Source organism: Mesitornis unicolor, unplaced genomic scaffold (assembly GCF_000695765.1).
Source record: "Mesitornis unicolor isolate BGI_N332 unplaced genomic scaffold, ASM69576v1 scaffold514, whole genome shotgun sequence".
Lineage (NCBI taxonomy): Eukaryota > Metazoa > Chordata > Aves > Mesitornithiformes > Mesitornithidae > Mesitornis > Mesitornis unicolor.
The window spans coordinates 25,790-41,625 of NW_010177797.1; the positions used below are offsets into that span (position 1 = coordinate 25,790).

A 15,836-nucleotide genomic window follows, 5' to 3' on the forward strand; every position below is an offset into this window, starting at 1 on the left:
CAGCCCTGCTCCCTCCCGGCATGCCAGACACCCACAGCAACTCACACCCACGGCCAGAAGAGGAGAGGAGCTGAGAAGAAAGGCACTGCGTGAAGGCATTGGAGGACTGACCTTGCAGTGACACTGCCCTGTGACCGGGTCACACACACTCGCTTCAGTGCCAGCCTGGTGGCAGTCACACCGCCGGCAGTTGGGGTAGTGGTAGTAGCCGGGGGCACAGAGGTCACACTGTCGCCCAATGATGTTGGGCTTGCACCTGGATGGGACGCAAGAGCCGCAGCATTAGAGACCTCTGCCTTAAAGCAGCCGGGCTTTCAGAGCTTCATCCACGCTGGCACTGCCAAAATGTTGATGGGGTCTCTCCACCCTGCACAGTTCCTCCTGGCAGGCTGTTGATGAGTCCCATCACTCCAGATGGGATTGAGGATGCTGCTCTGGCAGTCACCAGTGCCAGGACAGGGCTCCCTCACCTGCACTGCCCGCTGTCCACATCACAGCCTGGCTCCGTCAGCTCCTGCACACCGGGCCGAGAGCAGTTGCAGTCCTCGCAGCCGATGAGGGGGTGGCAGCCGAAGGTCTGGGGCTCACAGACAACACACTCTGGCCTCAGGGTGTGCGGAGGGCAGATGCACTGCCCTGTCACTTCGTCGCAGAGACGTGTGCCACAGTCACAGGCTGCAAGGGGCAGAAAAGGGGCTGTGTTTGGGGGAACAAGACCCATGCAGCCCAAGGAGAGCGCGAGGCAATGGATGCAGAGCTCAACTACTGGGCTTTTTTCATGCAAGCGGAGCCATTACAGGGCTGGAAAGTGCAGCCATTTCCCAAATCGGCCTCAGTCCCGTAAGAGGCAAACCAGCAAGCGCTAGGAAACCAGAGTGGTAGACGGGACAACTCACGCCTGCAGTTGGGGAAGCCCCAGTAGCCGGTGGCACAGCGGGAGCACTCTCGCCCAATGACGTTGGACCTGCAGGGACACTGCCCACCGAAGGGCTCGCACTGGCTGCCACGTGCCCCCACCTCGTGGCAGCGGCAGGGCTGTGCCCCGTTGTTGTAGAACAGGGAGAGCGAGATGGCAGAGTCACGGCAGAACCTCGACGACGTGCTGGGGCTGCAGGGGAAGGCAGGAGGAATTAACTCACCACACACACCAACAGCTTCCCTACCACCCCAAAATCCAACAGGATCTCCTGCAGCAATGGGTACCGAATTAGTGGGAGAGAGGGCCTGTAACACTGAGATCACCCACATACCCATAGGTTTTGTCATTAGATATGGAAAGCCTTAACCATGTCCCTTCCCTGCCACACACAAATGAGTTTTTGCTCGCTGAGGAGGGTGCAGCCTGCAGCAGCAGAGCAGCCACCTGAAGCCAAGGGTCTCACTTGATGTAGAAACTGTTGATCCCGCAGCTGCTGATGAAGTCGTAGGACTTGTCCAGGGGTTCCTCCTGCAGGTACTGAGAGCTGTAGCTGTCCTCAGGCACCACAAGGATGTAATCCTGCAAAGCAAGGACAAGGTGGGTGAGCCAGGCTTCCTAGCTGAGCCAGACAGACACAGTCCAAAATGAGCTCACTCAAAATGCACCCTTGCTGGGCCAGAATATAACACACAAAGCACCTGAGTATTGGAAAGAGCAGGGATCACCTCTCCATTGAGGTCTGTCAAAAAGTGCTATGCAGCTGCAAAACATTACTGGGGTAGGAATAAGGCTTATTCTGGATTATCACAAGCTAGGTATGCAAAGCAACAGCTTCTGCCTTGCTTTGATATCAAAACCACAGAGTGAAGGACAACTGTTACACACAGACCCTGTCTCTGTGAATCCCGCCCTCAGTTCTCTACCACTAAGGCTGGAGACTGCAACTTTCTAGGGTAGTTCAGAACCTGAGTGATGGTGGGAACCTTTCTGCAGTCAGAGTGACAAAAATCCCCAAGGACAAACTCCAGCCCCGCCGGAGCCGTGGCTGGAGCCTGGTCCAGCGTGTCCCAGGAGCATCACAAGGAGAGACTCACCAGCCACAGCTGCTTGCCCTCTGGCACTCGAACAACCACAGTCAGATCATTATCGGTAACATCCAGGACAATCTGGTCCTCAGAAACTACCAGGCTCCGGCACCCATAGCCATGTGGGCAGAAAGTAGCATTGGTCTGGCCTGAAACGACAACAGACTTACTGAACCCACATTTCCCTCGTAGTCCTCATCACACTCTCCTGGTCTGGAACAGATAAGTCAGTCTCACTTCATCTTTACACTCGGTGAACCCACAGTTATCCTCTGGCATCAAAAACTTTCCAAGGCTTCTGCCTACTACGCAGCTTCCCCCAGGTCTCTGCTCTTCTCACCTTGCCAGATGCGACCACCGTTGATCAACACTTCCACGGGGAAGGTGGGATGGTTGGGCTGGTAGTAGTGCAGGATGAAAGCGTAGCGTCCCAGGGTCTGGATCCGGCTGTTAAACACAACAGCAGCCTGGCCAGAAACAGGAGAACAGAGAGATAAAAACCCCACGCCTGACACCTGCACTGACAGCTGGGATATTTTTATTATTGCATGAATTTGTGCTTTTATTGCACAACTGGCAGGTTATAGAGTGTTTATGGACTTATGAGACTTTTGGTGAATCGACTTCTCATGTCTCCACAATCTCCCCTCTAATTTTGCCACCTGCAGAGCTTTTCCTGAGAGCCCAGAGACCCAAGCAGGCTTGGATGGAGCTAAGACAATAGAGTCCAAATTAAATTCTGAAAAAGCTGATTGCTAAATTGCTAATTATAAAGCTACTCATCAGAGAAGGAAAACTTCTCCCTGTCCCAGGTGTCCAGTGTCACAGCACCAACAAACCAGCCCAGCTCACACCCGTGCCACTACCTGTGGTGGCTGCAGGAGGATGAGCTCTGCAGCAGGGTCCATCGCCGTGGGAGGCCGAGGTCCAGGCTCCACTGGGACTCCAGACAGAGCCACATGAACGGCCTGAGACAGGGGGACATCAGGGGCAACGGGAAGAGCCTGGGCCCCCTCCAAAATGATTGACTGAGAAAGCTTCAGGAACCTTGAGGGGACACAGGAGCTGCTGCAAAACAAGGAGGAAATGGGATGTAAAGATCTCCGACAAGGAAAGAGAGAGGCTATGGGGTACTGGCAGGAGAAGCACACCCTGTGACACATGGCAGGTTACAATGCATGCCTGCAGAGGGAGAGCTTTCCACCAGGACCCCTGGGGCTCTGAGACTTGGGCTCATGGGAAGGACAGGACTCCTGCACAGGCTAATTCCTGTGCAAATATTGATTCAAAGCAGCATCAAGAATTTGGACACAGCAAGTGTCTCTTGCTATATGTGAGCAAGCACTGGAAAACCTATTCAGGATGACGCTTGAGTGCCTGCCACAGGAGGCAGTGTGATGTCCAGGTAAAGGACTTCCAGGCCTTACTCCACTGCTGCCTGCTTGCTCGACATGGGCAAGGCGCTTTGCCTCAGCCACAGATTTCTTTCTCCTGGGTCGAGAACTGAAAAGGCTCCAAACCTGAGGGAAGTGGCGGAAGCAAATGCTTTTGGAAATAGCCATGTTCACGCTAAAACCCTAAGGGACCTGAGACTCCTACCTGTTGGATGAGAACGTGCCATGGACGCTGATGCAATGCACCTTCGGCTCGATGAACTCCATGGTGAAGTGTGCCGCAGGTATGAGGTACACTTTGTGCTGAAAGAGATGCCCAGTTACATGACGGCCTCTCCCACTGGGAGCTTACAGCAGTTTCTGTGCCCACCAGCGATGAGGCTGGCCACCCTAAGCACCTCCTTATCAGACACTTCAACTAATGCATGGCAGACAACACCTCTGTTTGCTGCCTCTTCTTCCTTGGCATAAGCCCAAAGGCATTTAGGGGCTCCAGATATTTATAGGATTTTTCTATCCTTGGCTAAGCAACTGTGATTGCTTTCAAGGTAAAATAGGAAGCACTGCCACATTGCTGCAGAGCTTGCTCTGCAAAGAGCAGCTGCTTCTCCCCATCTTCTCCCAAATCCCAGTCCCATGATCTACTCCAAAACACACCACGGACCACGATCTCTACCTTGGACTGCTCATGACATTGACTAAGACCTAGTATTCAGTCCAAACAGGAGTAGAAAACCCTTCTCCAGGCTAGGAATCGCTCCTGCCTCTCCTCCTTGCAGCCTGACAACAGAGCTGTCCCTGCACAAAGCCTTACCAGGAAAAAGTCGGCCAGATCAGAGGTGAACCGAACGGTGGCCTCTGACGTAAGTTCAAAAGTTGCCATGCGGCTCTGGGAATCTACAGCAATCCCTCGACAAAGGAAACTGTAAGAGAGACACAGATTTGGAAGGCAGCCTTGAGCAGGGTCGTGAGCCATTTCTTGTCTTGCCAGCTATACGTCCTGAAGGTATTTATACAAAGTCCCTGTAAATCTTTCGATGCCTTTTCTGGCAAGTCATAAGAGTGAAGTTTCCCAAGGACACCCCAGACATTTGTTTCCTGTCGCAAAGGGTGCAGTCTGAAGTCAGACGATTTTACAGTAAGGGACAGGGTTTGACCTGTACCCACAGCTTCAGTAAATCTGCCCATAGGCCAGTCCCTAAATCAGGGCCCCTACCAATGCACCCAGATGTAAACGGGAACAACGGATTATCTCCTGCCAGAGGCATTAGAGGGGCACGTAGTGTGCCAGGGATGCTATATACCTCCTAGGGACAACAGTCACTAAAATCCATATCCAGCTAGAATGATTTTGGACATACACAGCTTGGATGTACAATGCTGAGGTGTTGATTTGTTCATGTGATAAAACAGAAAAAAGCTCAGCTGGGGGAGGGTTGTCCTTGCCATGTCGGAGGAAGAACGAACCCTTTCTCTGTCTCAGAGCTGACCATACCTGTAGACACACGGGTAGAAGATGAACGTGCCTTGCTGCATGGCTAAATGAGGTGAGCTCACAGCGACGCCCACCGTCTGCAAAGCGTTGGTGTTGGCGTACTCCACCACCAGCACGTATTTCCCAGGCTGGGCAACAGGCAGGGAGAGCTGGACTTCCACCTGGAGGACAGAGAGATGACTGAGCAGAGGTCTCCTGTCCGACTCTCCGTGGTGAGCGTGGGCAGGATGCCTGTGCTACAAACCAGCCTCTTCTGCAGCTGAAGGGACAACGGGCCAACTTTTACCATATACCACGCATGTCCTTGCAAGCCCTTTGCGTGTCAGACACTGCTTTTGGGTGCCTTGAACAACAGGGCATGCAAGCACACAGCTGCAAGACTGAGGAGGCACCAGTGCAGTGTACATGGGTGAAAAGCCCCTCTGGTAACGTGCCCAGGTGTATGTAAAGCACCAGAGTGCGGGAGGAGAGGGATGAGTGCCCATGCAAGGGGTGAAACAGAAGTGTCACTCACATCACTGCCGCTGCACGTCGCCATCCGGGGATGAGAGGGCGTGAGCTGCTCTGTGGGACACACTCGGGGTAAACGGTTGTCCAGCCTGCACACCGCATCCACCCCTGAGGCAGCAGGGAAGCCATCCACAGACAGGTACTTATACAAGAGGCAGCTGAAAACATTGAGTAAAAAATGGCAAAGCATAGTTGTTATGTCACGATTGTAAGACTCATCTAGCCTGATCCCAGCAAGATTTGCAAAAGGTCCAACGTGCAGGCTCCACTGGCCAGAGAACAACTCTGGTCAGTGCGAAGCAAGAGATTGAGTATTATAGGACCCATGACGGCAGTAACAACAAAAAGCTTCTCCCCTTGCAATGTGCTTTGCCTCGGGGACCACTGCTACGGTGGAGGGGACAACTGGAGTCCAGAGCCCAACCAGCCTTCCTGTCAAGATGGACAGAGAGGTCTTTGGCAGAGCAAGCAGATGCACTGAGATGCTCTAAACACTGCCAGACTCTGCCCATTCCTTTTAAATAGTCCAGGAAGACCTAACTCACTGTAGCTATTTTCCAGGGCTCTGCCTGACATACAGCCTGCCTAGCAGGTGGGAGGGCTATGGTCTTACTGGGTGAACTGGCCCTCCAGGGTCCATGAGAACACATAAACTGCCTGTGCCATGGATGAGGAGATCTATGCGTTGGCTTTCTGGGACAGCGCAGCTTCAGTAGGCTCTATCAATCATGGCAAAGTGCTCCACTAAGCAGTTTTATCACATACAGATCCTCACAGAGTGCGGACTGTATGTATTTCTTAATGTCAGACCAAGAAGACCTGAGCAGGTCCCACACAGCGGGGACGTGGAGATCCTTACTTCTGGGTGGCTTGTTCTGGGGCTGGCTGGTAGGTACATGGCTCTGTGACCTTCAGCTGTAGTATTGGAGCTTCATAGTACGAGCTGGGTAGCAAAACCAGATAGTCCTAGAAGAAAAGATGGGAGAGTTGGTTATATCTGAGACACTCGCCCCCAGGGAGCTGTTGAAGCAGTGGTGGTGGATGGAGCACGGGGACTGGTCCTTACCAGCAGCACCCCCTCTGCTTCAATGACCAGGGACCAAGTGTTGGGGTTGAGTACGAAGGGCTCCCCAAAGCTGTTCTGGGGGACGGTGACAAAGGCTGGCTCCGTGCTGGGAGCAAAGACAATCTGCTTGGTCTGCTCTGTACCTGGAGCGGGAGGGAGGAGAGGTTGTGAAGGGACTGGGATGGAAAACCCGAGGCTGCAAACAGGAGGCTACGCTCGGGGAAGCAGCTTTGTAGCACAGCAGGGAGTCCCAGGCTCCTGCTCCCTTGGCGCTGCCACAGCAGATGCACCATAATCCCACACTGTCCTGAAACAGAGACATCCACTCTGCATCTGCTCAGTAGCTTAATGGGAGAAAAATAAATCACTGCAATCCTTCGTGTTAATCCACAGCTCTCACAACGTGCTCTGCATCCCCAAACTGCAAAGCACAGAGCATTGCGTTCCAAGGAGCGTTTTGCTAGAGAAGGAAGGAACTCATCTGTGAATAATTTATTCTGAGACAGACATAAAGAATTGCCCAGATACATCCTTCCTTAGGGATATTCTGACCCCAGCTTCACAGGCGAGATACCTGTCTTCTGGCAAACTCTCAGACCCCCAAGCTGTGCTCCTGCCTTTCTTGCCAGCCACAGACTCTGCGCCTGAGATTCAGACATTAATTTTAACTGACAGGACAGAACTGGTGTAAGGCCTGATCCTGCTGCTGTTGAACAGCTCCTTGGCTCAACTGACAGTCCCATAACCTTTGAATTCATTAACTTGGGATGCAGTAATGATATAGCACTGAGAAGCAGACTGTCTGCCTGCCCAGCAGTCTCAGGAGCATTTTGAAGAGCACAGGTGAGAGGGATTCACCAAGCATGGCTGCATGGTGAGCAGATGAGATGGAGAAGGAAGCAGGGAATGTGCCACGCTGGCTATCCTTGTGTGGTGCGTGGACATCAAGGCATAATACAGAGGGCCAGAAGCTAAAGCAAGGGCTTATGCTACAGCTGGGATGGGTCAGCCTGTTCCCATGTGTGCTAGCTCTGCGACAAGCCTGGCATCAGCCGAAGCCAAGCACTCATTTTCTCAGGTGGGAAGCTGAGGTGAAGATGCAAGGAATGTAGAGATTTTCCTGAGCAGGCAACGGGGTAGATTTCTTGACAAGCTGAAGTTTCACGTCCCTTTGAGATGATACACAAATCCAACTGAGATGGCTTCTGGAGATGGAGTGGGAGAAATTGCTCTGCAAATTATATGCTTGGAAAAGGTTTCCCTTTATGCAAGCCACATCTTCCAACTTATCTTCTCTCCAGGCTGCTCGTCCTTTACCAAGTGAAGCCAATTCCATCTGGGCAGAAGGTGGCTCAGCATTTCTGGAGCCCATCTGGGCTACCAAGGAAGCTGCCCTCCCAGATCCCATTGCTGGTGCATCAGGCTGGCAGCTCGCCTTCAGCACTAGGAAAATCAAATGGTGCTTCTGAGCAAGGAGGGAAGCACATTATAAGGAAAATGAGCTCTGCTCCTGGATAGGACAGATTAAGACTGACCTTTGGTGGTATCCATGAGCCATGCTCATGCGTCTCTTGTCTTTCTGCTGTGTAATATTACTGGCCACAAAAATAACCACCTATTTTTCCCCTCAAAAAATGCAGAAAAACAGTATCTTGGCATTTCAAACCTTGCATATTGTATCAAAGGCAAAAGATCATCTATGTCAACTCGAGACAGAGGAGAGAACTTTGCATACTGATAAGTTATGTAGCTGCTGTTGACAGCCTTGTGCTGTGCACATATGGTCTGGAGGAAGAGCTTCAGAAAAAGGCAGCATCAGAAGAGGTAAAACTCAACCAGCTAACCACTCGCTAGGGCACTTGCATGGCCTCAGGTCTGTCCCCATGCAGTCTTGCTCATATTGATTCCCAGAATATTTGTTGTCCGGGTCTCTAGGCTTGTTCAGCCATCCTCTGGTGGCTCTTCTTTTAATCCAGCAGCTCACAGCTTGAGATGACATTGCACCAGAGTGCAATGTCTGTATAACATGTGCAATTCCACATCATTTCCAAACCCCACATCATGTGTGAAGCCAGCAGCCTGGTTTGAGAAGCTCAAGGCAAGGGCAGGACTGCTTCATGAGGGCACCTGTGAAATAAACCCATGTCCAGCTGCCAAAGTCTGGATCCAGCTCCCAACACTTGTCTCATTCTGATTTTTTGGAAACTCAGCTCAGTTCTGCCAGGGGCAGTGGGGTGATCTTGTCCCATGCTGGAAAGGTCGTATCAAATCGTACATAGCCTTATCTCCTACCAGCCTGGCTGATAACAGGCCTCAGTGTGCAGTCCCAGGACTGGGGGCTGGCCTGCTGCTGCTTTGTTAAATGAAGTGGGCTGCAAACTCAAATCAGCCTTTCAATTGGAAGGGCAGGACTAATGGGTAAAGCCATATGGAAGTGTCTTCTGGAAGGGATGATGCAGAAGGCTGCCTGGGATGGGGAGGAGGTGGCGATGGTGCAGGGGAGCAGAGCAGTCTGGGATCCTTACCTCTCCTTCGTGGCTGATAAGCTGTAATTTTGCCATACACAGTGGCCCCTCCTGAATTAATATACCTCAGGATGACATGGAACAGATAGAGCTCTGCCTCCTTCACGTCTACAGTGACTCTGATTTTATTCTGCAAAAAGCAAAAGAGCACACGGGGCGCACGTCACTGGGGGGCCAGCTCCTGTCCGCTCACCCGCTCTGCGGGAGAGCCGTACCCGCCTGCCTACCTGCCTGCCTGCCTGCCTCTCTTCCCCCTCCCTCGCCATCCCACGGCACGGCTCTGGCCGGCCACCTGAGACGGGCACACTTGGGGTGGGCACACCTGGGTCGGGCACACCTGGGGCAGGAGAAGGGGCAGAGGAGCAGCGCCGCAGTGTGGGATGCTCTGAGTTAGTCTAGAAGTGAAAAATGCACTTACAGTTGCCACAAACATTAAACTTTCCTTCCTCAACGACCGAGACCCTCCCTTCCACACTGGCGGGCCCCCCGCCTCCCTTCCACACTGGCGGGCCCCCGGCTGACGTAGCGGAAGACGAGGCGGAAGAGGTCGGGGGAGGTCACATTGAGAGTCACCACTACCTTGGGCTGGTGGGAGAGAGAAAGGGGAGAGAAGCAGAGCACACCTTCAATTACCTCCACCGCCGACAGCTACCAGCACAAGCGCAGCCGCTCGGCTCACTGCTCCCAAAGCAACAGGCCACAGCGCAAGGAGGAGACAAGCACACCGGCCCTACTGCACAGTCACGGCCCTTTCGGGGCCAGCAAGCTGCCTGCGGGAAGGGGGTGGAAAAAGGCTCTGGAAGATGCTCTGGCACAGCAGGGTGGGGTTTGGCTATCCTGGGGTATGCCAGAGGAAAGGTTTCAAGAAGTTCTTGCTCTTGTTATCGGCATGTTGCTATTGGGCCTAGTGTGCTGTAAGCAGCCAGCAGGTACCAAATGCTAAAACCCCTGTGCTGCTCTGCCCCAATGCCTACAGAGAAAGCTGCAAATGGAGCTGGTGCCTCGTCCCCAGGAACCCTAAATGCTAAGGATTGGTAATGTTAAGGGAATGTGCCACTGATGGGTGCCTCAGCCCTCTGCCTGCCTGGAAGGCTTCAGTTAAGCAGATGCTTAAGTTCTATCCATTTCAGAGAGATCTAAGCACCTGCTTAAATACCCTCCAGCCTACAGGGCAAAGCCAGGATCTGCCCAGGGAAACTCCTAATGAGGGCTCTGTGTCCTCAAAGCTGCAGTTACACAAATCTTCCCACTGGAGAGCAAACGGGAAGGATCTTGCAGAGAGGAAACTACAGGTGAGACCTGGCAGCAGAAAGCCAAGTGCTAGCCCTTCTGTCAAGGCCTATTTCTATCTCAAATGCCAACACTGTATGCAAAAGAAAAGCCACGAGCTTGAACATGAGCTCCATCCTTAAGCTTTAAGGCTGGGAGCCTACAGGAGTTAATTGCTTAGCTCCTACCTACAAACTCAACAGGGAAATGGCTAACACATTTAGCCCCTCTGTTATTTTACCTAAGCATGAAAAAGTGAAGAAAACTGAAAGTACACGCACCAGAATAAGGAACATCTTACATGGGACAAGACTGTCAGGAACTGCTGCCCTGCACCCCATCTCCAAACACACAACACACAGAGGAAGCATTTCTGCAGGGGCCATGCAGAAGAAGAATCCACCGAGAAGAAAAAAGGGTCAACAGATGAAACAGCTTCACTTCTAGGCCTTTCGAGCAACTCCAGATTAGTGTAAATCATCGTTACAGCAAACCGTCTAACAGCAAGAGCAGGGGCAGAACAGTAACAAGATGTCCAAGCTGAACATGGCAGCTAAGGAGAAACTAATTTATTTTTAGAAAAGGGAGGGAAAGGTAACAGAGAGTTGCAGGAAAGAGCAGGGTCAGATGAAAGAGCCGCAAGGAAACCCAGAGACAGCGTTTATAGACGTCCCTGTAAGTAATCATCGAGCTACCACCTTTGTCTAACTGGATTAGGATGTCAGAGGACTCCCAATTTAGGATCTTTCCCCTCATCAATCTATGCTGTCCCCCACACTACAGGAAATATCTGCACAAACAGGCTATATATACCCTGTGCTGTTTATGTTGGCCACCATGTGACTTTGGGGGTTGGAGAAGCACTTGGGGTGAAAGACGTGTGCCAAAAGCACATCAGTCCTCCACTGGCTGCATCCTCCCCAGAGGGAGCTAAGCTGGGGACACCAGGCGTACCTGGATGGAGGACATCTGTGCGTATCCTCGCCAGCTGAAGCCCTCAAACTCCAAGGGGTTGTAGCCGAACCGCACAGCCCGCCCGGCTGGCGTGGTGCCTTCCTCCAGCTCGAACTTCAAGTGGTGAAGGTCAGGGAAATAATGGTCTCGTGCAGGTCTGGGGAAGAGAAGGAGCACCATTACTTGCTGGGCTACCTGGAGGGAGAGGACACCTCTGCCAGGCTGATGTGACAGCAGCCCAGACAATGAGGTCCCCATCCTCGTGGTGGGTGAGGACACCATTTCCAAGGGAGCAAGCACAAGGTGCAGCACCCCAAGGTGCATCATCTGCCGACAGCAGCTTACTGGGTGCAGGTGGGCCCACGTGTGCTCTGCCGGCAGCGACAGGCTCCGCTCCGCTCCTCGCAGGATGGCCCCAGGGACCCGCCGACATCGCAGCGGCAGCCTGTGGGCAGGAAGAGCCTGTTTACATTCCCGTCACACTAACGAGCTCCTGGTCACTAATCAAAGGCGTGCCCCGCTATTTTTATTCCATTGTATCCGTTTTCATATTGGCCCCAGCTCCACTTGGATGAGCTCCTCTTCCACCTCAGCGCCGAGCTATTTCCAGACGGCTGACGGCTGCGGGAGGAACAAGGTCTGCAAACCCTCATGGCTGGGTGCCGCAGCCCCGCCGCCAGCCGCAGCCTTGCTCCCTCATCCCAGCCCTGCCAGGACTGTGTGGGCTGTCTGAGAGTGGCCGGATCTCATATTTCTCTGCTTCCCATGGGCACGACAGAGAGCAGTCAACCCCAATGCCCACCTGCTGCCAACAGGAGGAAGGGGTAGAGCTGCAAGGACACGGCCAGTAGTTAAAACACAAGTTTCTGGCACCCAAGGAGGCATCTTTCCTGGCCTTTCATTCCCCAACCTGATGAACCTGTGCCCAATAGCAGCAAAAGCATGAACTCATGTCTCCAGCCCCTGCTCTGGGCCATGGTATGATCAAAAGCAAGAGGTGGGACATCTCCTGCCCTGCTCTCCAAGGCCAACAGTCAGTTGGTATATGCAGAGCCACCAGCTCCAGGGTCAGCTCTTGTGGCCTCCCTCCTTCTCCCAACACATCATGAAGGGGGCTCACCTTGGCAGCCAAAGTAATTGGCGTTCTCCATGTTGAAGTAGCCGTCTTTGCACACCGAGCAGAACTGGCCGCAGATGTTGGGTTTGCAGAAACACTGCCCGTCGCCCTAGGAGAGAAGCAGGCACAGAAGCTCATTCCCTCCCGTTGCTCGTCACGGCTAAGCTGTTTCTCAATTATTTGGGTCCTAGTCTAAGGCACTGGCAAAGTATTTTGAGTTTCATGCTCTACACAGCTTCCTGCACGTGGGTGGGCCAGATACGGGCCAGATAAGTTAAATTACCCAACAATGCAGGCAAACAAAAACCCAGCCATCCTGGGCCAGACCCAGAAATATTTAGGTGCCTAATTTATGACAGGTCTTAATCTTCTGTTCTCATGCAAACCCAGACTGCGGTGCAACCTTTGAGAGCTCAGCGTCAGGATGGGCCTCTCTGGCAGCTGCTGTGAGAGACAGAGATGAGCACTTGCTCGGAGGTGCCTGGAGGTAAAGAGGAGCAAACCTACCTGGTGGCACTCTGCAATTCCGCTGATGGTGCCCCTGGTATCACACTTGCAGCCTGGAGAGAGATGAACAAGAAAGCCAGAAGATAAATCAGCCTCTGAGAAGAAACCTTATGGGAGACAGTACACCCCACATTGGCTGGCATAAGAGGAGCTGGGAACTGGCCAAGTAGCACTGCACAAGGGCTTTCTTGTCATTTCAGACATTTACTGTTGAGGACACAACTACCAAAGACATTGGCCTTTTTTGCACATCTGGCCATGAAAAATTAAGTGTTCAGAGTCTGCAGAGAGGGCTGAGAATGGCACAACTCACTGCACGAGTCCTGTGTCCCAAACCTTTTTCCCAAGCAAAAAGCTCCAGGCTCCAGCCTTTCCCCTCTCCAAGCAGGGGTTACCCAGATACTACTGCTTGGACGTGTCACTTCAGGAAGGAAGGAAGGAAGGAAAGGAAAGAAGGAAGGGTATCACTTTCATCCAGCAATGATGGTCTCTACTGGCTTGGGTTTGGGTATTGCACCATTACAGCACGGAGAGGATTTTTTGGGACAGTGCAAATGCCATTTCCTTACTCATGCAGCCATAGGGGTTCTCTGGAGTCAGGTTCCAGTACAAGGGCTTGCATCTGTCACACGCTGGGCCTTCAACGTACGCCCGACAAGCACAGGAGCCCTGGGGAATGGGAAGGGGAGAAAAAAGCAGGTGAGAATTGCAGCACGGTGGCTGAACATGGTGTCGGCTCCTCTGGCGTGGGTCACAGCTGCTTTCAGGCTGTGCTTAAGGAAGGACTTGGCTCAAAATAAGTGGGTAAAAGGGGATCTTGGAAAAATGACCTGCAGAGGTTGGTGGGTTCATCTGATACTCACCATGGCAAGTGAGGGATCTGCAGTCACCAACCCAGCTGGGTTACAGGAGCCCACTGGAAAACAGAGGCACAAGGAGGGATGTACAAGGAGATAGCTCACACCCCAGCTGCTACTAAAGGAGGTTATTTCTTCCCTTGCAAAGCTCTTGGAGGATGATAAGCCCATTCCAACCCAAACAATTCTATGATCCTATGATTTACCAGCACCACACCAAGACACTGCAGTCCCCCCCCATGAGGGAGAAGAAGGGGGCTACCTTCGCAGTGTGGAAATCCATAGGCGCCCGGCACGCAGCTATCGCAGCGCAGTCCCGTCACTTTGGGCCGGCAGCTGCACTGCCCCGATTCCTGGTCACAGGTGCTGTGCAGGGAGCCCTCCCGGGAGCACTGGCAAGCTGCAAAAGAGGGGAGAGCAACCACTGGAGCTGCAGCTCCTGCACTCAAGGCTTCAGCCTCTTTTGTCTGCCTGACCTTCACCACCATCAAAGCAGCCAGAAACAAGGGTTATAAATAACATACACACTCATTCTTTGCTTTTGGTTAAAAACACCCCATCTTCTTTAAAAGAAAAACAGAAGCTGCAGTGTTTATCACACTTACTCACACACGTTTATGTGTATTTTGAGAGAGGGGAAGAAGTTCTGGATAAGGAAAAAGGGGAATGTGTGATCTCATCCCCAAAAGGTCAGCAAGTAGTGACAGATCAGACCCTGTGAAAACCCATTGGCACCCAAGATCAGCACTGAGCCATCAGGGTCTGTGCTGTGGACATTGTGTGTGGACAGGAGCCCAACACCACAGCCGAGGGCAAGGCCAGGGCAATGGCTCTGCAGCTTCCTGCATGACGTCCTCCTGCGAACGCACGTAGAGATCCCGCTGCCCTATCGCTCTAAAGGTCAGCAAGCTGCCGGGGAGCTGCCCATGCCCTCCTCAAATCCCTGCCAAAGGGGACATTTTAGGCTGACACCCCCAGACTGCCTAACAGCAAAACACTGCTCATAAAACAACCGATTGAAAACAAAACGACAACAAAATCAGGTTCTCCTTTCCTTGCTGTGACTCCTCTACAGCTCTGCTTTATGAGAAAAAAAAGAAAAAAAACCCAAAGAAGTGACTACTGAACTCCTGTGAGACCATTTCATCTGTGCCTCCAGCCTCTTCAAAGGCATATTGCCGGCATCAGCATTTGCAGCAGCGCGCTGCCAGCTGGCCACGGCTCAGGCGTCTACATTTCGTATGGTGCAAGAGGGTGACGATGCTCTTTTGTTGCTTCAGGGAAATTGTATCACAGATTATTTTTTAATGAGCAGTAAATTCTTGCCGGCAGACATAAGAGTCCATCTGGCTTCCAGTCACGCTGTTGACAGGGAGGGAGTTTGGGGACACTCTGCCCAGGGCAGAGTATTTGGAGCCACAGGCATTGCTCAGCCCTGGCACCAGCAGCTCTGTGCCAGGAGCAATGCAACGCCCAGGGAAGTGGATGCAAAGCTCTCATGGTGGCAGCAGATACCCTGACTTTGGGGGTGATTTTTGGTAATCTCACATCCTGGTCCTCACTGTTCACCCTGTTGTACAATCGTACTCTTGCTGGTTTCAGCACAGTTGTTCCTCTTGTGTTCTGTCACAAATGGAGGTGGAGGAAGCCCTGAAGACCCAGATGTGTCAGGCGAGGCACAACTGAGCATCTCATGGCACTGGGGTATGATCTGAACCTGTGGTTTGCAACTTTGCTGGGAAAAATGTTATCCCACTCAGAGCCCCGCTCTCCCTGGCTGCAGGCACCCAAGCCTGAGCACAGGCAGATGCAGTTCAGCTCACATATTATGTTCATCTGCACACATTGCCTTCACAGACAGAGTCTGGACCACAGCTGCTCCTCAAGCTGTACTCTGGAGGTCTGCTCCTTAATAGGTTGCTGGATGAGAGGCCATACATCCAGACTGGGTCTTATTCCCAAACTATGCAGACAGACTCAAGCTCCTGCTGTTAGTTGACAGTGAATGAACCGGCGGAGACAAACCACATAGCTTTTGGGAAAGCATTTCTTGGGATGTCTGCTTATTCTAGAGCATGCCTGTCAGGAGATAGTCAGGTGAACTGTGCACAGGAAAAACGATTTCTGCTGTAAGAGCC

At 52.5% G+C, this 15,836-nt stretch overlaps 1 protein-coding gene across 1 annotated transcript in view; it reads right to left on the reverse strand.

Moving 5' to 3' along the window:
* The window catches only part of LAMA5 (laminin, alpha 5), a 78,677-nt gene that overhangs the window by 17,170 nt on the left and 45,671 nt on the right, over window positions 1-15,836 (reverse strand). Inside the window, 21 exon segments of the mRNA XM_010182207.1 lie at window positions 112-256; window positions 471-675; window positions 897-1,108; window positions 1,383-1,498; window positions 2,014-2,153; window positions 2,345-2,471; window positions 2,871-3,072; window positions 3,604-3,701; window positions 4,213-4,321; window positions 4,894-5,054; window positions 5,408-5,561; window positions 6,263-6,369; window positions 6,470-6,612; window positions 8,995-9,124; window positions 11,218-11,374; window positions 11,563-11,662; window positions 12,338-12,443; window positions 12,842-12,894; window positions 13,411-13,510; window positions 13,705-13,757; window positions 13,961-14,098. Coding sequence (XP_010180509.1) covers window positions 112-256; window positions 471-675; window positions 897-1,108; window positions 1,383-1,498; window positions 2,014-2,153; window positions 2,345-2,471; window positions 2,871-3,072; window positions 3,604-3,701; window positions 4,213-4,321; window positions 4,894-5,054; window positions 5,408-5,561; window positions 6,263-6,369; window positions 6,470-6,612; window positions 8,995-9,124; window positions 11,218-11,374; window positions 11,563-11,662; window positions 12,338-12,443; window positions 12,842-12,894; window positions 13,411-13,510; window positions 13,705-13,757; window positions 13,961-14,098 — 2,756 coding nt within the window.